The sequence below is a fragment of the Chinchilla lanigera genome, unplaced genomic scaffold (assembly GCF_000276665.1).
Source record: "Chinchilla lanigera isolate Chin_1 unplaced genomic scaffold, ChiLan1.0 scaffold00001, whole genome shotgun sequence".
Classification (NCBI taxonomy): Eukaryota; Metazoa; Chordata; class Mammalia; order Rodentia; family Chinchillidae; genus Chinchilla; species Chinchilla lanigera.
In genome coordinates this window covers 32,093,228-32,108,171 of record NW_004955402.1, presented here as the reverse complement: position 1 = coordinate 32,108,171, position 14,944 = coordinate 32,093,228, and the positions used below count along the sequence as shown (strand labels likewise).

Below are 14,944 nucleotides of genomic sequence, written 5' to 3'. Positions count from 1 at the left end.
TTTTTTTTGGTTTTTCTCCGGTACCAGGAACCGAACTCACGACCTTGCGCTTGCCAGGCAGGCGCTTTGCCGCTGAGCTAAATCCCCAGCCCGAAATTTTTAGTGTAATGTCCCAAACAACAAATGAGTTGAGAAACAATTTTGTATCATAAAAATTATTAAACTTGAAAAATATAAAAAAGTATCAATAATCACAATAGACAGATTAAGCTTAGAAAGTAGATATTGCCAGGTTAGATGAAAAGTATAAAAAATACAGCTTAAATATATGAATCTGAAGGTTTGACAATAAATCAAACTGACAATAAATTAGAATAGAATAAAATACACCAGGAAAACAGCAATAGCAGGAAAAAGCAGCTTGTTGGGGATATAGCTCAGGGGCATAAGTGCCTGCCTGGCAAGTGCAAGGGCCTGAGTTTGATTCCCGGTACAAAAAAAAAAGGAAAGAAGCAGCTTACCTATATTCATATCTGCCAAAAGGTAAGGCAAGTCACTTTGTTAGAAATAATGGTATGTTAGAAAGGAATAATGGCAAAAAGAATAATATAATAATTCTGAACTTGTATGACTTTAGCGGCATAGTCCCCCAATACTGTGAATATTAATTAACAAATTCTTGGAGTAACTTGACAAATACTGTACATAATCACAGTGAGAGATTTTAATAGAACAGCCTCAATAGTTCATAAGTCAAATGGATAAAACTTTAGTATGAACTCATTTACCTAGTTAATGAGCTTGATCTGATGGGAGCATGTACATTACTGCATCCAAGTGATAGAGAGTACAGGCAGTATAGAGTGTATGCAGTGTATTTTCTTTTCAAGCACTTAATGACCACATGTAAAACCACAAAACAAGTCTTAACAAACTTCAATGAGTCAATAACATAGAGGACAACATTCTTTGATCATAAGGTGGTAAAATTGAAAACACTCCAATCTCTTGACACATTTAGAAAGTTAAAAGCACATTTCTAAGTAATCAATCAAGGAAGAAATGAAAGTGTGAATAATATAGAATGTTATACTATCATCATCATTTGTAACAACTTACTGGTGGAAATGAACAGGTAGCAGTAACAGCAAGTGTGCAAATCTCTGGTCCGTGTCACATTCTAGATCCTCCCTGAAGCATCTTGCAGGCCAGATTTCAGACTCTGGAGAGGGACATTTACCATGGGGCTGTGAGGTCTTTAAGCTGCATTGTTGAAGAAGGCATAGCTTCTTTCCTGAAATGTGGTTCAACAGAAATATGATATTGGGTAATCTTGGCCTCCATTCATCTGTGCTGTGCTAGAAGCTGTACTTGGGGAGCACAAATCTCCCCACCCCCAAGCATGACAAAAAAGACTGGAGTCTGAACTTTGTGACTGTCACTATGTGATGTGGCCTGATCTTTCATCTCAGCATCCTAATATGACTGATTGTCTTAAGGGCTTAATTTAGCCAGTTTCCAAGGAGATCAGTAATCATTAAAGAGATTACAGCAGCAATTAAAGTTCACCCAAGACATCAGACCCAGAAGTATAGGGAAAATCTACCAAATATTTTAAAAATAGTTCATCTCCATCTCATACAGCTGTTTAAAAAAGTAGAGAGTAGGGAAAGACGTAATGTGCACTAGTTTATTTTATGAGGTTTGATACTCAAATCAGGCAGTTACATTGAGAAAGAAATGGATATTTTGGTCTCCTTTATGAACAGAGAGCCCAAAATCCTAAATAAAATGTCAATACCCTACATTTATAAACAAATATATAGATAAATAACAAATAATTTCTAAGGTTTATTCCAGAAATTCCATGATAATTTAACATTAGTGAATCTATTCATTTAATTTATGCCATTAACAGATTAATGGCAGAATAGAATTATCTCAGAAATAGTCTAGCTACTCCTTACTTCTATTCATCACAGTACTGAAAGTTACAAGGCCAGGGTAAAGAAATAAAAGGTAAAATCATCTTTAAAATGAAAGTATAAATTTTCATTTTTATAAAAAAAGATTATCTACCAAACCCAAGAGAATTTATACACCATTAGAACTAATGAGGAAGTTTAACAAAGTGCTAGGTATAAGGTTAATACACAAAAATTATTAGAAACAGCAAGAAATTAAAACATCTAATTAAAAATACACTGTGTATGCTAGCAATTATATAGAGTCTTATATACAGCTATATAAAAGAGCTTTCTGGGAAAATGATAAATTGTATTGAAGGATATATAAGAATATATAAACAAATGGAGAAATATGTTCATGGTTGAAAAAGACCTAGACTTGTTAAGATGTCAAAATTTCCCCAGGTTTTCTACAAATGCAATGCAGTTTCACTCAGATTCCCAAAAGGCAGTACCTCACTGCTTAAACTACTATTAAAACTTGCATAGAGCCATAAAGGGCCTAATATTGCCAATATAATTTTGAATGATGAAAAAATATGAACAATATTAATAAGGTGGGAGTAGTTACCCTGTTAAATATATGACATTATAGATCTCTAGTAAATAAAAAAATGTAATATTGGTAGAAGGGTAAACAAAATAGACCGATAGAATAGAATAATCTAGAAATACACATAGAAATGATATTATAAATTTTAAAAGATGAGATGTTTAGTTGCTGGTGTTTGAACAATTGTCTAACCATTTGGGAAAAGGTAAAATTAAATCCTTACCTCTTATTATGCACCAAAATAACTTCCAGATGGGCTAAAGAGTTAAATGTGAGGAAGCAAAACTGTAAACTCTTTAGAAGAAATTTTAAGAGATTGTCTTTTATCTTAATTTAGGGATGGAATTTCTTCAGTTGTACTCTTTTTTTGTGGGGAAGACTTGGAAATGAAGCCAGGATCTTGGACTGAGCTATGTCCTCAGTCCTTTTGAAAATTTTTATTTAAAAATATTTTTAATCTCCCTAAGTTGCTTAGTTTAGCCTCAAATATGCAATCTTCCTACACCAGCTTTAGGATGGGATTTCTTAAGCAAGTCACCAAAAGCACAAGTAACCAAGGAAAATAATTAATAAAGTTGATTAAAACAATAAAAATATCTGCAAAATTAAAATACACTATAAGCAAAGGAAAGACAATAAAAAATGAAATTAAATGGATAAAAAAATTACATAATATATATATATTCTTTCATATATAAACGGAAAAGAAAAATTACAAAAGAATATATATTCTCTCTCTCTCTCTCTCTCTCTCTCTCTATATATATATATATATATATATTCAGTCTCTCCAAATAAGTAAGGGAAATGCAAGTTAAAACCATAAAGAGGGGCTGGGGTTTAGCTCAGCAGCAAAGCACCTGCCTGGCAAGTGCAAGGTCGTGAGTTCAGTTTCCGGTACCGGAAAAAAAAAAAAAAGATAAAACCATAAAGAGATATCATTCTACAAACACTGAATAAAAGTTCTACACACACTGACTAAAAATTAGCAAGTATTAATGATTGTGGGCAATGGACATCCTTATGCACAGCTGGTAGAAATTAATGTAGTGTGTTGCCCTCCTTTTGGAGGGCAGTTCTGGCATACGTAACAAACTGAAGATGAGCACACTCCAGGGCCCATCAACTCTGCTTGTAGCTGTCAGCTCAGAGCAATTCTTACAAATGTGCGGCAGGAAAATATACAAAAGAATTCATTTTCATGCTATTTGCAAAGGCAAAATGAAACAACTGATATGTCCAATGGTAGAAGAATGAGTATACACCAGGGCTTTTTTTACTCAATGACTATGATATGGCAGTTGGATGAATGAACTAAAGCTACTGGCATCAACAGGGTAATCTCAAAAGGATAAAATTAATGGGGGAAAAAAGCAACTCGCAAAATGTGTGTGGTGATGATAAGGGAACAATAGAGCAACCCCAACCACAGCGATACTGCCACGATGGCGCCATGTTCCAGGGGGTATCCCCAGAGATTCCTGTGCACTTCATGGCAACCTTATAAGGCAGGTACTGTTAACATCCCCACTGGGCAGATGAGGAACAAGAGGTATTGAGATGTGCACTTTGATGTTATTTAGGTGAAATTCTGAAACAGTACAATATACAACACAAAGTACTGTATATTCTTTAAAGAATCATACATGTGCAAACCAAAATACATGGGAATGGTATGTACCAAGTTGAGAGTAGTGTTTATTTTGGTGTGAGAGTAAGAGGGAGGCCTTAGACATATCTGGCATGATTTATTTCCTTAAAAAAGAGGGAGGCCTGAAGGAACTGGACAACATGTTAACATCTCTTATACCTCTTACGTCTGGGTGATGGGTACATGAATGCCTGACACTGTTTTCTATTATTTTTGTGTGTTTTAACTGTCATAATGTGAAATTTAGAAACAATTGGAAGAATCAAATTTAACAAAGAAAGAACAGGATGGTTTAAGCCAGAAAGCTGGTGCTTAGATGGGGTTGGAAAGACGAACCTGACTTCTACAAACATAATCCTGGAGGCCTGATGATGAGAACTTGTAGAGCAGAAAGAACAGATTAGAATGGGAATCCAAAACTTTGTGCTTATTATCCATGTGACTTTAGGCAAGTGATTTAACTTTTCTAAGTTTCTCCCGTTTCTTCATTTGAAAGACAGAGTTAAGAGGATCTCCTTCTTGGATTGTGATGAAAAATAAGTGAAAAAATCCATGTTAAACAGCCAGCAGCAGCTGAGAACAGTTATCAGCACTATTTTCCAGAAAAGGGGTGCTAAGGACAGCTGTAGCTGTGCTGGGGTCCCAGCCACAATCACTATGTCAGCTACTGCGGTCATTTTCTCTGATTCAGTACAAATAGCAATCAAAAGCAAGGCCAGCCCCCAAGTTTAGAGATGTGGAAACAAATCACTTTACTGAAATGAGGACTCTACATTAAAGAAGAAACCAGAAGCCCAGTTATGCGACTTAGGCACCGGCCACACACGAGGCAAACCTCAGCCTTGCCAGAGGCTGGAGGGATGTAAGGAGCCCTTAGATCTCAGCAGGAAGCTGCTCTTGACTGCAAGAGTTCTTTCCGTGGGTGGACCATTAAGGTCTCGAGTTGATTCTTCTCTTCTGGTCTTTTTGTGACTTTTTTGCATCTACATGAACAGGGGAGCGTAGGCTGGAAAATGAAAAGGACAATTTTGAAAAGGGAGCTGAAGACAAGTTCATGGTGGATGCCCCAGATTTGGGGCAGCTAATCAAGATCAATGTGGGCCACAACAACAAAGGAGGGTCTGCTGGTTGGTTCCTGTCAAAGGTGGGTTCTGCTGCTTGTCTGTGGTTCCTGGGGCCTGGGAAGGGGATTTCTGCCTTTCTGAGGACAGATCTCAGTCCACCATCCTTCTCTAGGTCCATCCGTCTCTCTGCTGCCTAAGTGCCCTAGCCAGCCGTGCTGCTCTTCTAATGGCCTCTGAGACTTCACCCATGTTAAGACCTTCCTAGAAAGCCTAGTTCTCTTTTCTGACCCAACCAGGACCTCAACACCCCTCAAGCCTCCATTCTGAAGCTTTCTCTGATTCTGGCCCACCCCTTGGGCTCCCCAGTTCCTGTGTGTGTGTGTGTGTGTGTGTGTGTGTGTGTGTGTGTGTGTGTGTACACTCAGTTCCCTTCCTCTGTGCAGATCAGACGGCTGCTCAATCAGGTTATGTAAAATTGGTGGAAGTTTCTCCCATATCGAGGAGGGAGGACTGCTAAATCACAGCTGGCTCTCCATATTGAGCTCAACCCATTGACTCCAAGACAAATACCATATGTTCATACAGATGCCTTGAGTTCGTGTGGGGAAAAAGTGAGGGCCGTGTGGCCCGGGATCATTTGGGTGTGTCTGGGAGCCATCTGGGAAGAACATGGAAGAAATGATCTCTGATTGACAGCTTCATTTTTTCCTTTCCTTTGTTTGGGGGGCATTTTACCTTCTTGGTTTGTGATGGTGTGTCCCTGCCACCACATAGAATAGTTGGCTCCACCATGCACAGGCTCCCTACTCGGGCATCAGTCTCACCTGCATGGACTCAGTTCGTCACCTGATTTGTCTCTCACCTCTCAGAAGGCCAGCTCTGCCCCTGGGCATGTGGAGCATATTCCTCCAGCAGATACTGGCTCTTGCTTTTTATTAGGTCATTTTATATGTACACACACACACACACACACACACACACACACACACACACACACCCCAGGTGTGTGCTTTTGTCACTCATTATGAAGGGTGCTTCTATCTTTTCCAGTCTTATTTTACAATTGGATCTCCTTGGCACATTTTGGGAGTCTCCCCACCCAGTTCCTTGGTGCATTCTCGAAGACACATCAGTCTCATCAAGCAAGTTTACATGGGAATCCCCTTGGGAAGATGCATTGATGGCCAGTTCTGCTTGCTTCAGTGTTAGTGCCCACTGTTTTCTGACCTGATCACCAGGTCCTAGAATTCCCTCTGACTGATTTGGGAGATGCAATTCTTGAGTAGACTCTGCTTCTCACTAATAAGGTGAGAAACATAACTTTCAGCAGGTGAGAAAAGTGATCTCCTTTTCCTAGTTATAGACCCTGGCTCCCAGTCCTTGTATCCCAGGATCACAGGGCACACTGCCACATTTCTTGATCCAATTTTCACAAATGCTCTGCAGCAATGGAAGAAACTGCAGCTTTGGAACTCAAATAGGGAGTAAGTGCCAGTTATCCTGGCATGGCTTTCGAGGCTTTCCTGGCAACAGCTGTGTCCTGTGATCAGCTGTCCTTGGCCCACGAGGGGATGAGAGTGTGTTCTCGGAGTACACTCAAGTGATTGAAGGGGTTGGGTTAGATGGCCAGATGCACCGCAATGACACTTTATCACATTCCTTCCTCTCTTCTCCCTAGATTGTCATTGAAGATATTGGGAACAAAAGGAAATACGACTTCCCTCTGAACCGCTGGCTAGCCTTGGATGAAGATGATGGAAAAATCCAAAGGGATATCTTAGTGGGCGGAGCTGAGACCACAGGTAGGATGGAGACAGGGGAGGCCCCACTAGGTAATGCTGTACTTTCTGCGTGAGGCTCAGTGTTCACTCTGTGGGCCTAGAGGCCTGTGATCAAGCAGGAGCCGGGACAGTCTGTAGACAGTACCCTTCCTGCTCCTGAAAATGGACTGTTTCTCCACGCGGTAGGCAGGGCTCTTTTGGTGCCAGAGGAGCTGGGGTGACAGCCCAGAGTGGATAGTACCTTCCCAGCAGAGAGGAAATTATCCATGGGAGAAAGCAAGAATTTGAACATCGAGGGTGTGGACATATAAAGGCGTGGATTTACTCTTGACTCCCCCTAATGTCATGTGCTTTCTGTTTCAGGCCCTCTCTTGGCGCTTGGCCCACTTATTTCCCTTCAATTCTCGCAACCACACTATAATGTAGGAATTATATGTCCCCATTGCACAGATAAAGAATCCAAGGCATGCAGAAGTTAAGAATGTTATCCAAGCTCATATAGCTGGTAAATGATAGCTCCAATATTTGGTTTGCCCCCTTAATTATCCTCCATGTATCCCAGAGAAGCTCTGATTCCCAGAATGGCTGAGGTGATCATGAGGGCGGGAAATCCATGTTGTACACATCTGAGAATACACTCTACTGAGCAAACTTCCAAGGCTTACTTCTGCCTACAGAGTCCAAGCTCTGTAATGTTATGTATAAGTTGGCCCACAACTTGGCTCCAGTGTATCCTGTCAGCAGAGTGTTCCAACACCCCTTCTTCACCGCTTTCACAGCCCCTCCATCTCCCCCAACTGCATCTGCAAAACCTTTCAGTCTTTCCTCTGCTCACACACTCTTCTCCCCACCACAGTCCCACACCTTTCCTCCTCCCACGCCCTCCCTTTGTCTCTCTTTGTCCTTGGAACCTAATTTCTGTGTAGCCTGTAATGCCATTTCTCTTTTTTCTGCTTCGCAATTTCTTCTTCCAGTCACTTCCTCTGAACCCTCTTGGCCTCCTAGGAAGGCATCATTTCTCCCTTCTTTCTTCCATGCACCCTGGGCAGGCCTTTGCTGCTGCTGTTTAGGATGGTCAGAGCGCCTCTGTGAGAGCGGTTTCCATCCTCAGGCTTGTGGCACCTTGGTCTATCTGCTCACTGTGAGAGGCACAAGTCATCGCAAAGAAACTTTACAACTGAAAAACATACACTGGAGTAGCTTTACTATAACCCATAACTGTATTATAATTACATGTCTCCCATTGATGAAGGAAGAAAAGAGATGACAGCAGCTGGGAATTGCCCATAAGCCGAGGAATGGAGGAATAGCTGGTGTGATAACACCATCTGTCCATGTGCCTTAGAAAAATAAATCTTGAGACCCATTTTTATAGAGCAGTGGCCTTTTCTTTTTATCTTCATGTGCTCCCAAAGACCTGGCATCTAGTAAGCACTCAGTAAATGTCTGTTGAACCAAAGAAGGTATGAATGAATAATGCATCTGTGCAATTGGTGTTCTATCTTCCTAAGATATTTGGGATTTTTATTTTTCTAGGATCCTGGGATGAGGGTATGGGGTAGGTAGGATGAAGGGTGGTGGGAAGGATCAGCAAGGTCTAAAATGCCAGTTGCCCTAGACCAGTTTGCCCTGGACAAATGAATGAATTCAGGCCAAACCTTAGCAAAATTTCCCATCTGAGTGTTTGTTTTTGGTGTTTTCTCTTACTCTGCTCCATTTAGGAGTTTAATCCATCTGACTGGCCTTTCCCCAGGATTGCGTGTCCTCACAATACCTCCCAACTACCAAAAAGCTAGTGTGGCCCAACCTATAGTGTCGTTTCTCTCCCTCAGTCCTCTCACACGCACAATCAGGTGGCGAAGAACAGGAGTGCCCTCTACCAACTCATGTTTTTAAGTTATCAGCAAGCTAAATGAATTGGATAGCACTGGGTATAAATCTCCATTAATGGAGTTGACTATCATAATTAGATTAGACATAACAGAATTCATCTGGCAGCTATTAATAATGTACACATGGTAATTAACATTAATAAAAAGAACTATTCTTAGCCAGCCCAAGTTCTTCCCTGTCTTTGTCAGCTTCCTGTAATCAGACTGGCAGTCTCCTGCAATAATAGACACAGTTTATTCTCAAACTAACAGACGCTGACATATAAACTTTGAACAAATGAAATGAGGTCGTGAGGGACATTGGATGTGGTCTGCTGGGAGGAGGACATGAGGAGGAAAGAAGACAGGTACTTGGAAGAAGAGAGTTCAGGGGGTGCTCCCCTGAAGTGGACAGAGATTATTGGAATGCAGCTCACACTGACCTCTTTTCACCCCATTTCCTCACCAGCTATTACCTATATTGTCACTGTCTTCACTGGGGGTATGCGAGGAGCTGGGACCAAATCCAAAATCTACTTGGTTATGTATGGAGCCAGAGGGAAAAAAAACAGTGGAAAGATCTTCCTGGAGGGTGGTGTGTTTGACCGAGGCCGCACAGACATCTTTCACATCGAGCTGGCTGTCCTCCTCAGCCCTCTGAGTCGAGTCTCCATTGGGCATGGTAACGTGGGTGTCAACAGAGGCTGGTACTGTGAGAAGGTAAGGAATGCCTTGACAGCCACCTTCCCTGACTCAGTCCCTCTTTGACCTGTGAGCACAAACTCTGACCTGAATCCTACTTCCTGCTTCCTTTGGACCAGTTCCAGAGCACATGGTAATCCTTTTCCTTGGACCAGTTCCAGAGCACATGGTAATCCTTTTCCTTGGCCATTGTGGGCATTGTGGGTGGTAATGCACCCATCCTTCTTGTCTAGCAGGTGGCCAGGAATAGGATCTGTTCTCCAAACCTGGGTAGGTTATTTATAGCTAGCAGTTTTCACTCAGCACTTATGCATTAGAGGTGCATCTAAATGATAACATTATTGTGCTACCTTACTCAGTAATGTATACTTTTCTCTGCTGTAATGTATTCCATTGTATGAATCACTTATAATCTATTTGTCTACTCATCTGTGGAGGGCTATTTGAAGCTATTTCTTGTTTTTTACTCCTATAAATAATGTTGCCATGAAATTCTTGTACCTAGGTGCAAGGAGTTCACAAGATGGAAGTTCTAGGTCGTAGGGCAAGTGACTTTTCAGCCTTGCAGTACAGTTGTTATTTCTAAAATATTCCAGAGTATTTTCCAAGGTAGTTGCACCATCTTGTCAGCCATGTGTAAGAGACATTTTGTCCTATACATCCTTGTCTGAATTTGTAATCTTTACCTTGAGCTTGTGAACTGATCTAAATGTGGTTTAAATTTTTGTTTTCGTGAATATTACTAAGACTAAACATCTTTTTATTTCTTTGTTTGGCCATTCATGCTTCCTTTTATGTAAAATGCCTGCTCATATCTTTCTCTGATTTTTCTACTGTCTGATCTATTGTTGAATTTATTCTTAGGAGTTATTTATTTAATCTAGAAATTAAACTTTTATTGGTAGTATATGTTCAAATAATTTCTTATGGTTTATTTATAATATTCTTTGAGGAAGAGATTTAATCTAAAAGTAACCTAGTTTATCAATCTTTTCCTTTATATTTAATGCATTTGTATTGTCAAAAGAAATATAGTTATTCTAGAGCTATAAAATATTGTCCTGTATCTTCTATGAGAAAGATTTTTATTTCCCTATTTATATTTTTACTGGGAATTTCTTTTTTGTGGTAGGAATCTAATTTTATTTTTTTCCATGTGAATATCAGAATGTTCCAGCAACATTTATTAAAGGGTTTTAAAAACTTGAATAAAGAATCACTGAAAATTATTGAAAAGTAGATTTTTGTGCACCGACCTATACTTACTGAGTCTAGTTTTCAGGGAATCTGTATATTAAACAAGTGCTCAGATATTTCTAAGATCAAGAAAGCTTGGGAAACACTGATTTACAGAATAGTAATTCTTACCCTCTGTTCTGAAAAGACACCAACTCTGTACTTTCTGGTCTGTACCATCTATTGATTTAGTTCATTTCTGCAATAATAGAACACTCATCATCTTCATTTTACACCTTCATACTAAGATGTAGTTTCTACTTGGGGAAATTGGCCAGAATGTGTTCACTATCCATGATTATTTACCCTTCCATGGAAAGTTTAGAATTTTCTTGCCAAGTCCATGAAAAACTGTTGAATAGAGTTCAACTAAATCAACATGTCCATTTGGAAGAACTGACATCTTTAATGTATAAGTGTTCCCTATTGCTGAACATGGTACGCTTCTTAAAATTTATGTCTTTAATGTTTTTAAATATTAGGTTTACATTTTTCCTCATAAAAGATATACTCACAGAGACCTTAGAACTTCTGTTGCTGTTATAATTGGTATCTATCTAAATATTATACTTCCTAACCATTTATTGTTGATGTAGATTTAGAAATATTTTTTATACATTGAGTTTGTATGTAACCATCTTGCTACACTCTTATTAATTTGGGTAATTTTTCTCTAGATTTTTGAGGGTTTTCTTTGTAAGTAATCATATTTTTAAAAAATTATTTGATCACATGATCTAACACCTACATGCTTAAGATTGAAAAGCTGATAGTGAGCATCTTTGTTTGGTTTCTGATTTTTTTATTTTTGGTAGTACTGAGGACTGAACTTGGGGCCTTAGCACTGAACTATGTCCCTAGCCCTTTTACACTGTTGCTCTTGTTGTTTTGTTTTGTTTGAGACAGGGTCTTACTATGTAGTTCAAGTTGGCCTTGAACTCACTGTGTTGCTCAGGCTGACTTCAAATTCATGACAGTCCTCCTTCCTCAGCCTCCCAAGTGCTGGGATTACAAGTTTACCACCATGCCTAGAACGTTGGCTTGTTTGTTTGTTTGTTTACTTGTTTGTTTGTTTTGAGACAGTTTCTCACTAAATTGCTGAGTTGCTCAGGTGGGCTCAAACTTGCCATCCTCCTGCCTCAGCCTTCAGATTGTTGGTACTACAGGCATGTATCCCCCCCCATATTTCTGGGGTGTGTGTGTGTGTGCGTGCATGTGCTCACACATGTGTGCATGCATGTGTGTTGTTGGGATTGAACTGAGCATCTGATATATGCTAAGCATGTCTCTCCAATTAGGCTATACTCACAGCCTTTGTTTCTACTTTTAAAGGAATTGCTTTTTTTTTTTCAAGTTTCCAACTAGATTTTACTGGTACATTTTAGGTATATTAATGATCACATTCATCATAGAGAATTTGTACCTGTATATGATATAACTAAAGGAATTGCTTTTAAATTTTTTTAGTTAATTAGGTTGGTTAAGTGGTTTTGGTAGACATTACTAGACTGATTACATAAATCCCCCTGTATTTTTTGTTGGTAAGAGTTTTTATTATGAATTGATATTTAATTCTATCTAATGTTTTTTTGGTGCTTAATGAGATAGCTGGTCTTTCTCTTTCATTTGTTTGATGCATTGTATGACTGCATGTTCTCTTTCTGTAATTAACATGTATTAATTGTACAAATTAATGGGCCTCACTGAGACATTTCCCTAATGCATATGTGCAGTGGTCATGTCTACCTCTTCTCACTTCCCCTCCCCAACCCTTTCTCAGTCCTTAGTATTCCCTCTTCTACTTTCAGGTAATCCTTTTTCTGCCACATAGGAGGGAAGACGTGATACTTTGTCTTTCTGTATCTGAGTTATTTTGGTCAACATGATGTCCTTCACTTAGATCCATTTCCCTGAAAATCACAGGATTTCATTCTTCTTTATGCCTGAATAGTATTCCACTGTGTATGTATGCCATATTCTCATTATCCACTCACCTGTTAATGGACACCCTGACTGATGCCATATCTTGGCGCTTGTGAATAGTGCCACAATAAACATAGGTATGCAGTCGTCTCTTATGTATGTCGTCTTATTTCCTTAAGATATATGCTCAGGAGTGGTGCAGCTGGATTACATGAATGTTCTATTTTTAGGTTTGTTGAGGAAACCTCATACTATTTTCCACAGTGGCTGTACAAATTTACATCCCCATCAGCAATGTATAAAGATTCCTTTTTCTACATCTTCACCAGCATTTATTTTTTATAATAGCCATTCTAATTGGGATGAGATGGAATATCAATATAGTTTTGATCTGCATTTCCCTGAAAGCTAAATATACTGAGCATTTCTTCATATATGTATTGGCCAATTGTACTTTTTCACTAATGTATATTAGTAGTACAGAATAGTGGTGTTCATTTTGGGGAATGGATACATGCATGTTACATATCTTGATCATTTTGAATCCCTTTACCCTCCCCCCTTTACTTTTCCCCTCAGTGCCCTTCCCTATCCCCAAAAGTCTACCTTCTTGTTTCCTACCTTCTCCCCTTTGTTTATTTTCTCATTTATTTATATTTTAGGTTTCCCATATGAAAGAAACCATGTGTTATTCAACTTGCTTTGTCTGATTTATTTCATCTAGCATTATGGTCTCAAGTTCCATCCATTTCCCTGCAAATCACGCGATTTCATTCTTCTTTATAGCTGAGTAATATTCTATTGTGTATATACACCACCACATTTTTTTATCCATTCATCTCTTGATGGACATCAAGGCTGTTTCCAGAGATTAGCCATTATGAATTGTGCTGCTATAAACATGGGTATCCCTGTATCACTTTTACATGATGTCTTTAATTCTCTAGGGAATATACCCAAAGAGGTATAGCTGGGTCCAATGGAATTTTTATTTTTAACATTTTGAAGTATCTTCACACCGTTATGAGTGGTAGTTGTACTAGTTTACCTTCCCACTGACTGTGTAGAAAGGTTTTGAACCTATTCTTTTGAGAAGGGTTTATTCAGGTCATTTGGCCAATTTGATTGGATTGCTTCTTTTTTGTTGTTAAGTTTTTTGAGTTCTTTATATTTTCAGGGTATTAATCTTATGGCAGATAAATACCTGGTAAACATTTCCTCCAATTCTGTTTCTTCACTCTGTGAATTGTTTTTTTAGCTGTGCAGGTGCTTTTTAATTTGACATAACCCCATGTATTCATTCTTGTTCTTGTTTCCCAATCTATTGGGAGTCTTATCCAGGAAATTGTTTCCAGTGCCAATATCCTGAAGTATTTCTCCTGTTTTCTTTAAACATTTAAAAAAATTTTTTCAAAGTTTTAGGTCTTATATTAAAACCGTTGATGCATGTAGTGTTTAATTATATCCAGTGAGAGATAGGGGCCTGGTTTCAATCTTCTACGTGTGGATATTCAGTTCCGCCGGCACTAACATTTGTTGAAGAGGCTATCTTTTCTCCAGTGCATACTTTTGGCACTTTTGTATGACTGCATTTTCTAATGGATAATCAAAACTTCATGTCTTTTACAGGCCAAATTTAGGGATAATTGATTACAAATTTATATGTTTTTAGAATTGACATGGTTTTAGTTACTTTTTTCTCATTGCTGAGACAAAATACCTACACCCAAAGTTAAAAGCGGGAAGGTTTATTTAGCTCAATTTGTAGAGGTTTCAGTCCACGATCAGCTGGCTCCAAAGCAGAGTGGCACATGGCAGAGTGGCAAACTATCCACTTCTAGTGATTTTTGCCAAGCATATTTATTTATTTTTTTATTTTAAAGAGATTAAAAATAATTTTAAAAATTAGAAATGGTACATAATTTCAAAAAACAGGCTGGTATCAATTCTGCAATGATTGTTATATTGTATATTGTTGTCTTCAAAATAGTTGTTCAAATTACCAGATATAAGCATGCAACATTGGTCAAAAAATATTAAGCATTAACTGTCCCCTTCAGTAAACCAATGAAAACTAGCAGTACAATTATTTTAGCTATCTCGTATATATATATTTCTTCCCTTCCTCCTTTCTTTTCTCGTCCCTCGTCCCAGTTATTCTTTCCTTTTGAGCAGTTTCTTTGCCTTTCACAATATCTATTGTACCTTTCAGATTTCATTTGATTTTTCGGGTTCTTACACTAGGGAGACAATACA

At 38.7% G+C, this 14,944-nt stretch overlaps 1 protein-coding gene across 2 annotated transcripts in view; it reads left to right on the top strand.

The window, feature by feature from the left end:
* Loxhd1 (lipoxygenase homology domains 1) overlaps positions 1-14,944 on the top strand; it is a 158,425-nt gene that overhangs the window by 35,869 nt on the left and 107,612 nt on the right. For both annotated transcript variants that reach the window (XM_005372875.2, XM_005372874.2), the window contains exons 6-8: positions 5,107-5,255; positions 6,854-6,977; positions 9,297-9,547. In XM_005372875.2, the coding sequence (XP_005372932.1) occupies positions 5,107-5,255; positions 6,854-6,977; positions 9,297-9,547 (524 nt within the window). The remainder of the gene's footprint in view (positions 1-5,106; positions 5,256-6,853; positions 6,978-9,296; positions 9,548-14,944) is intronic.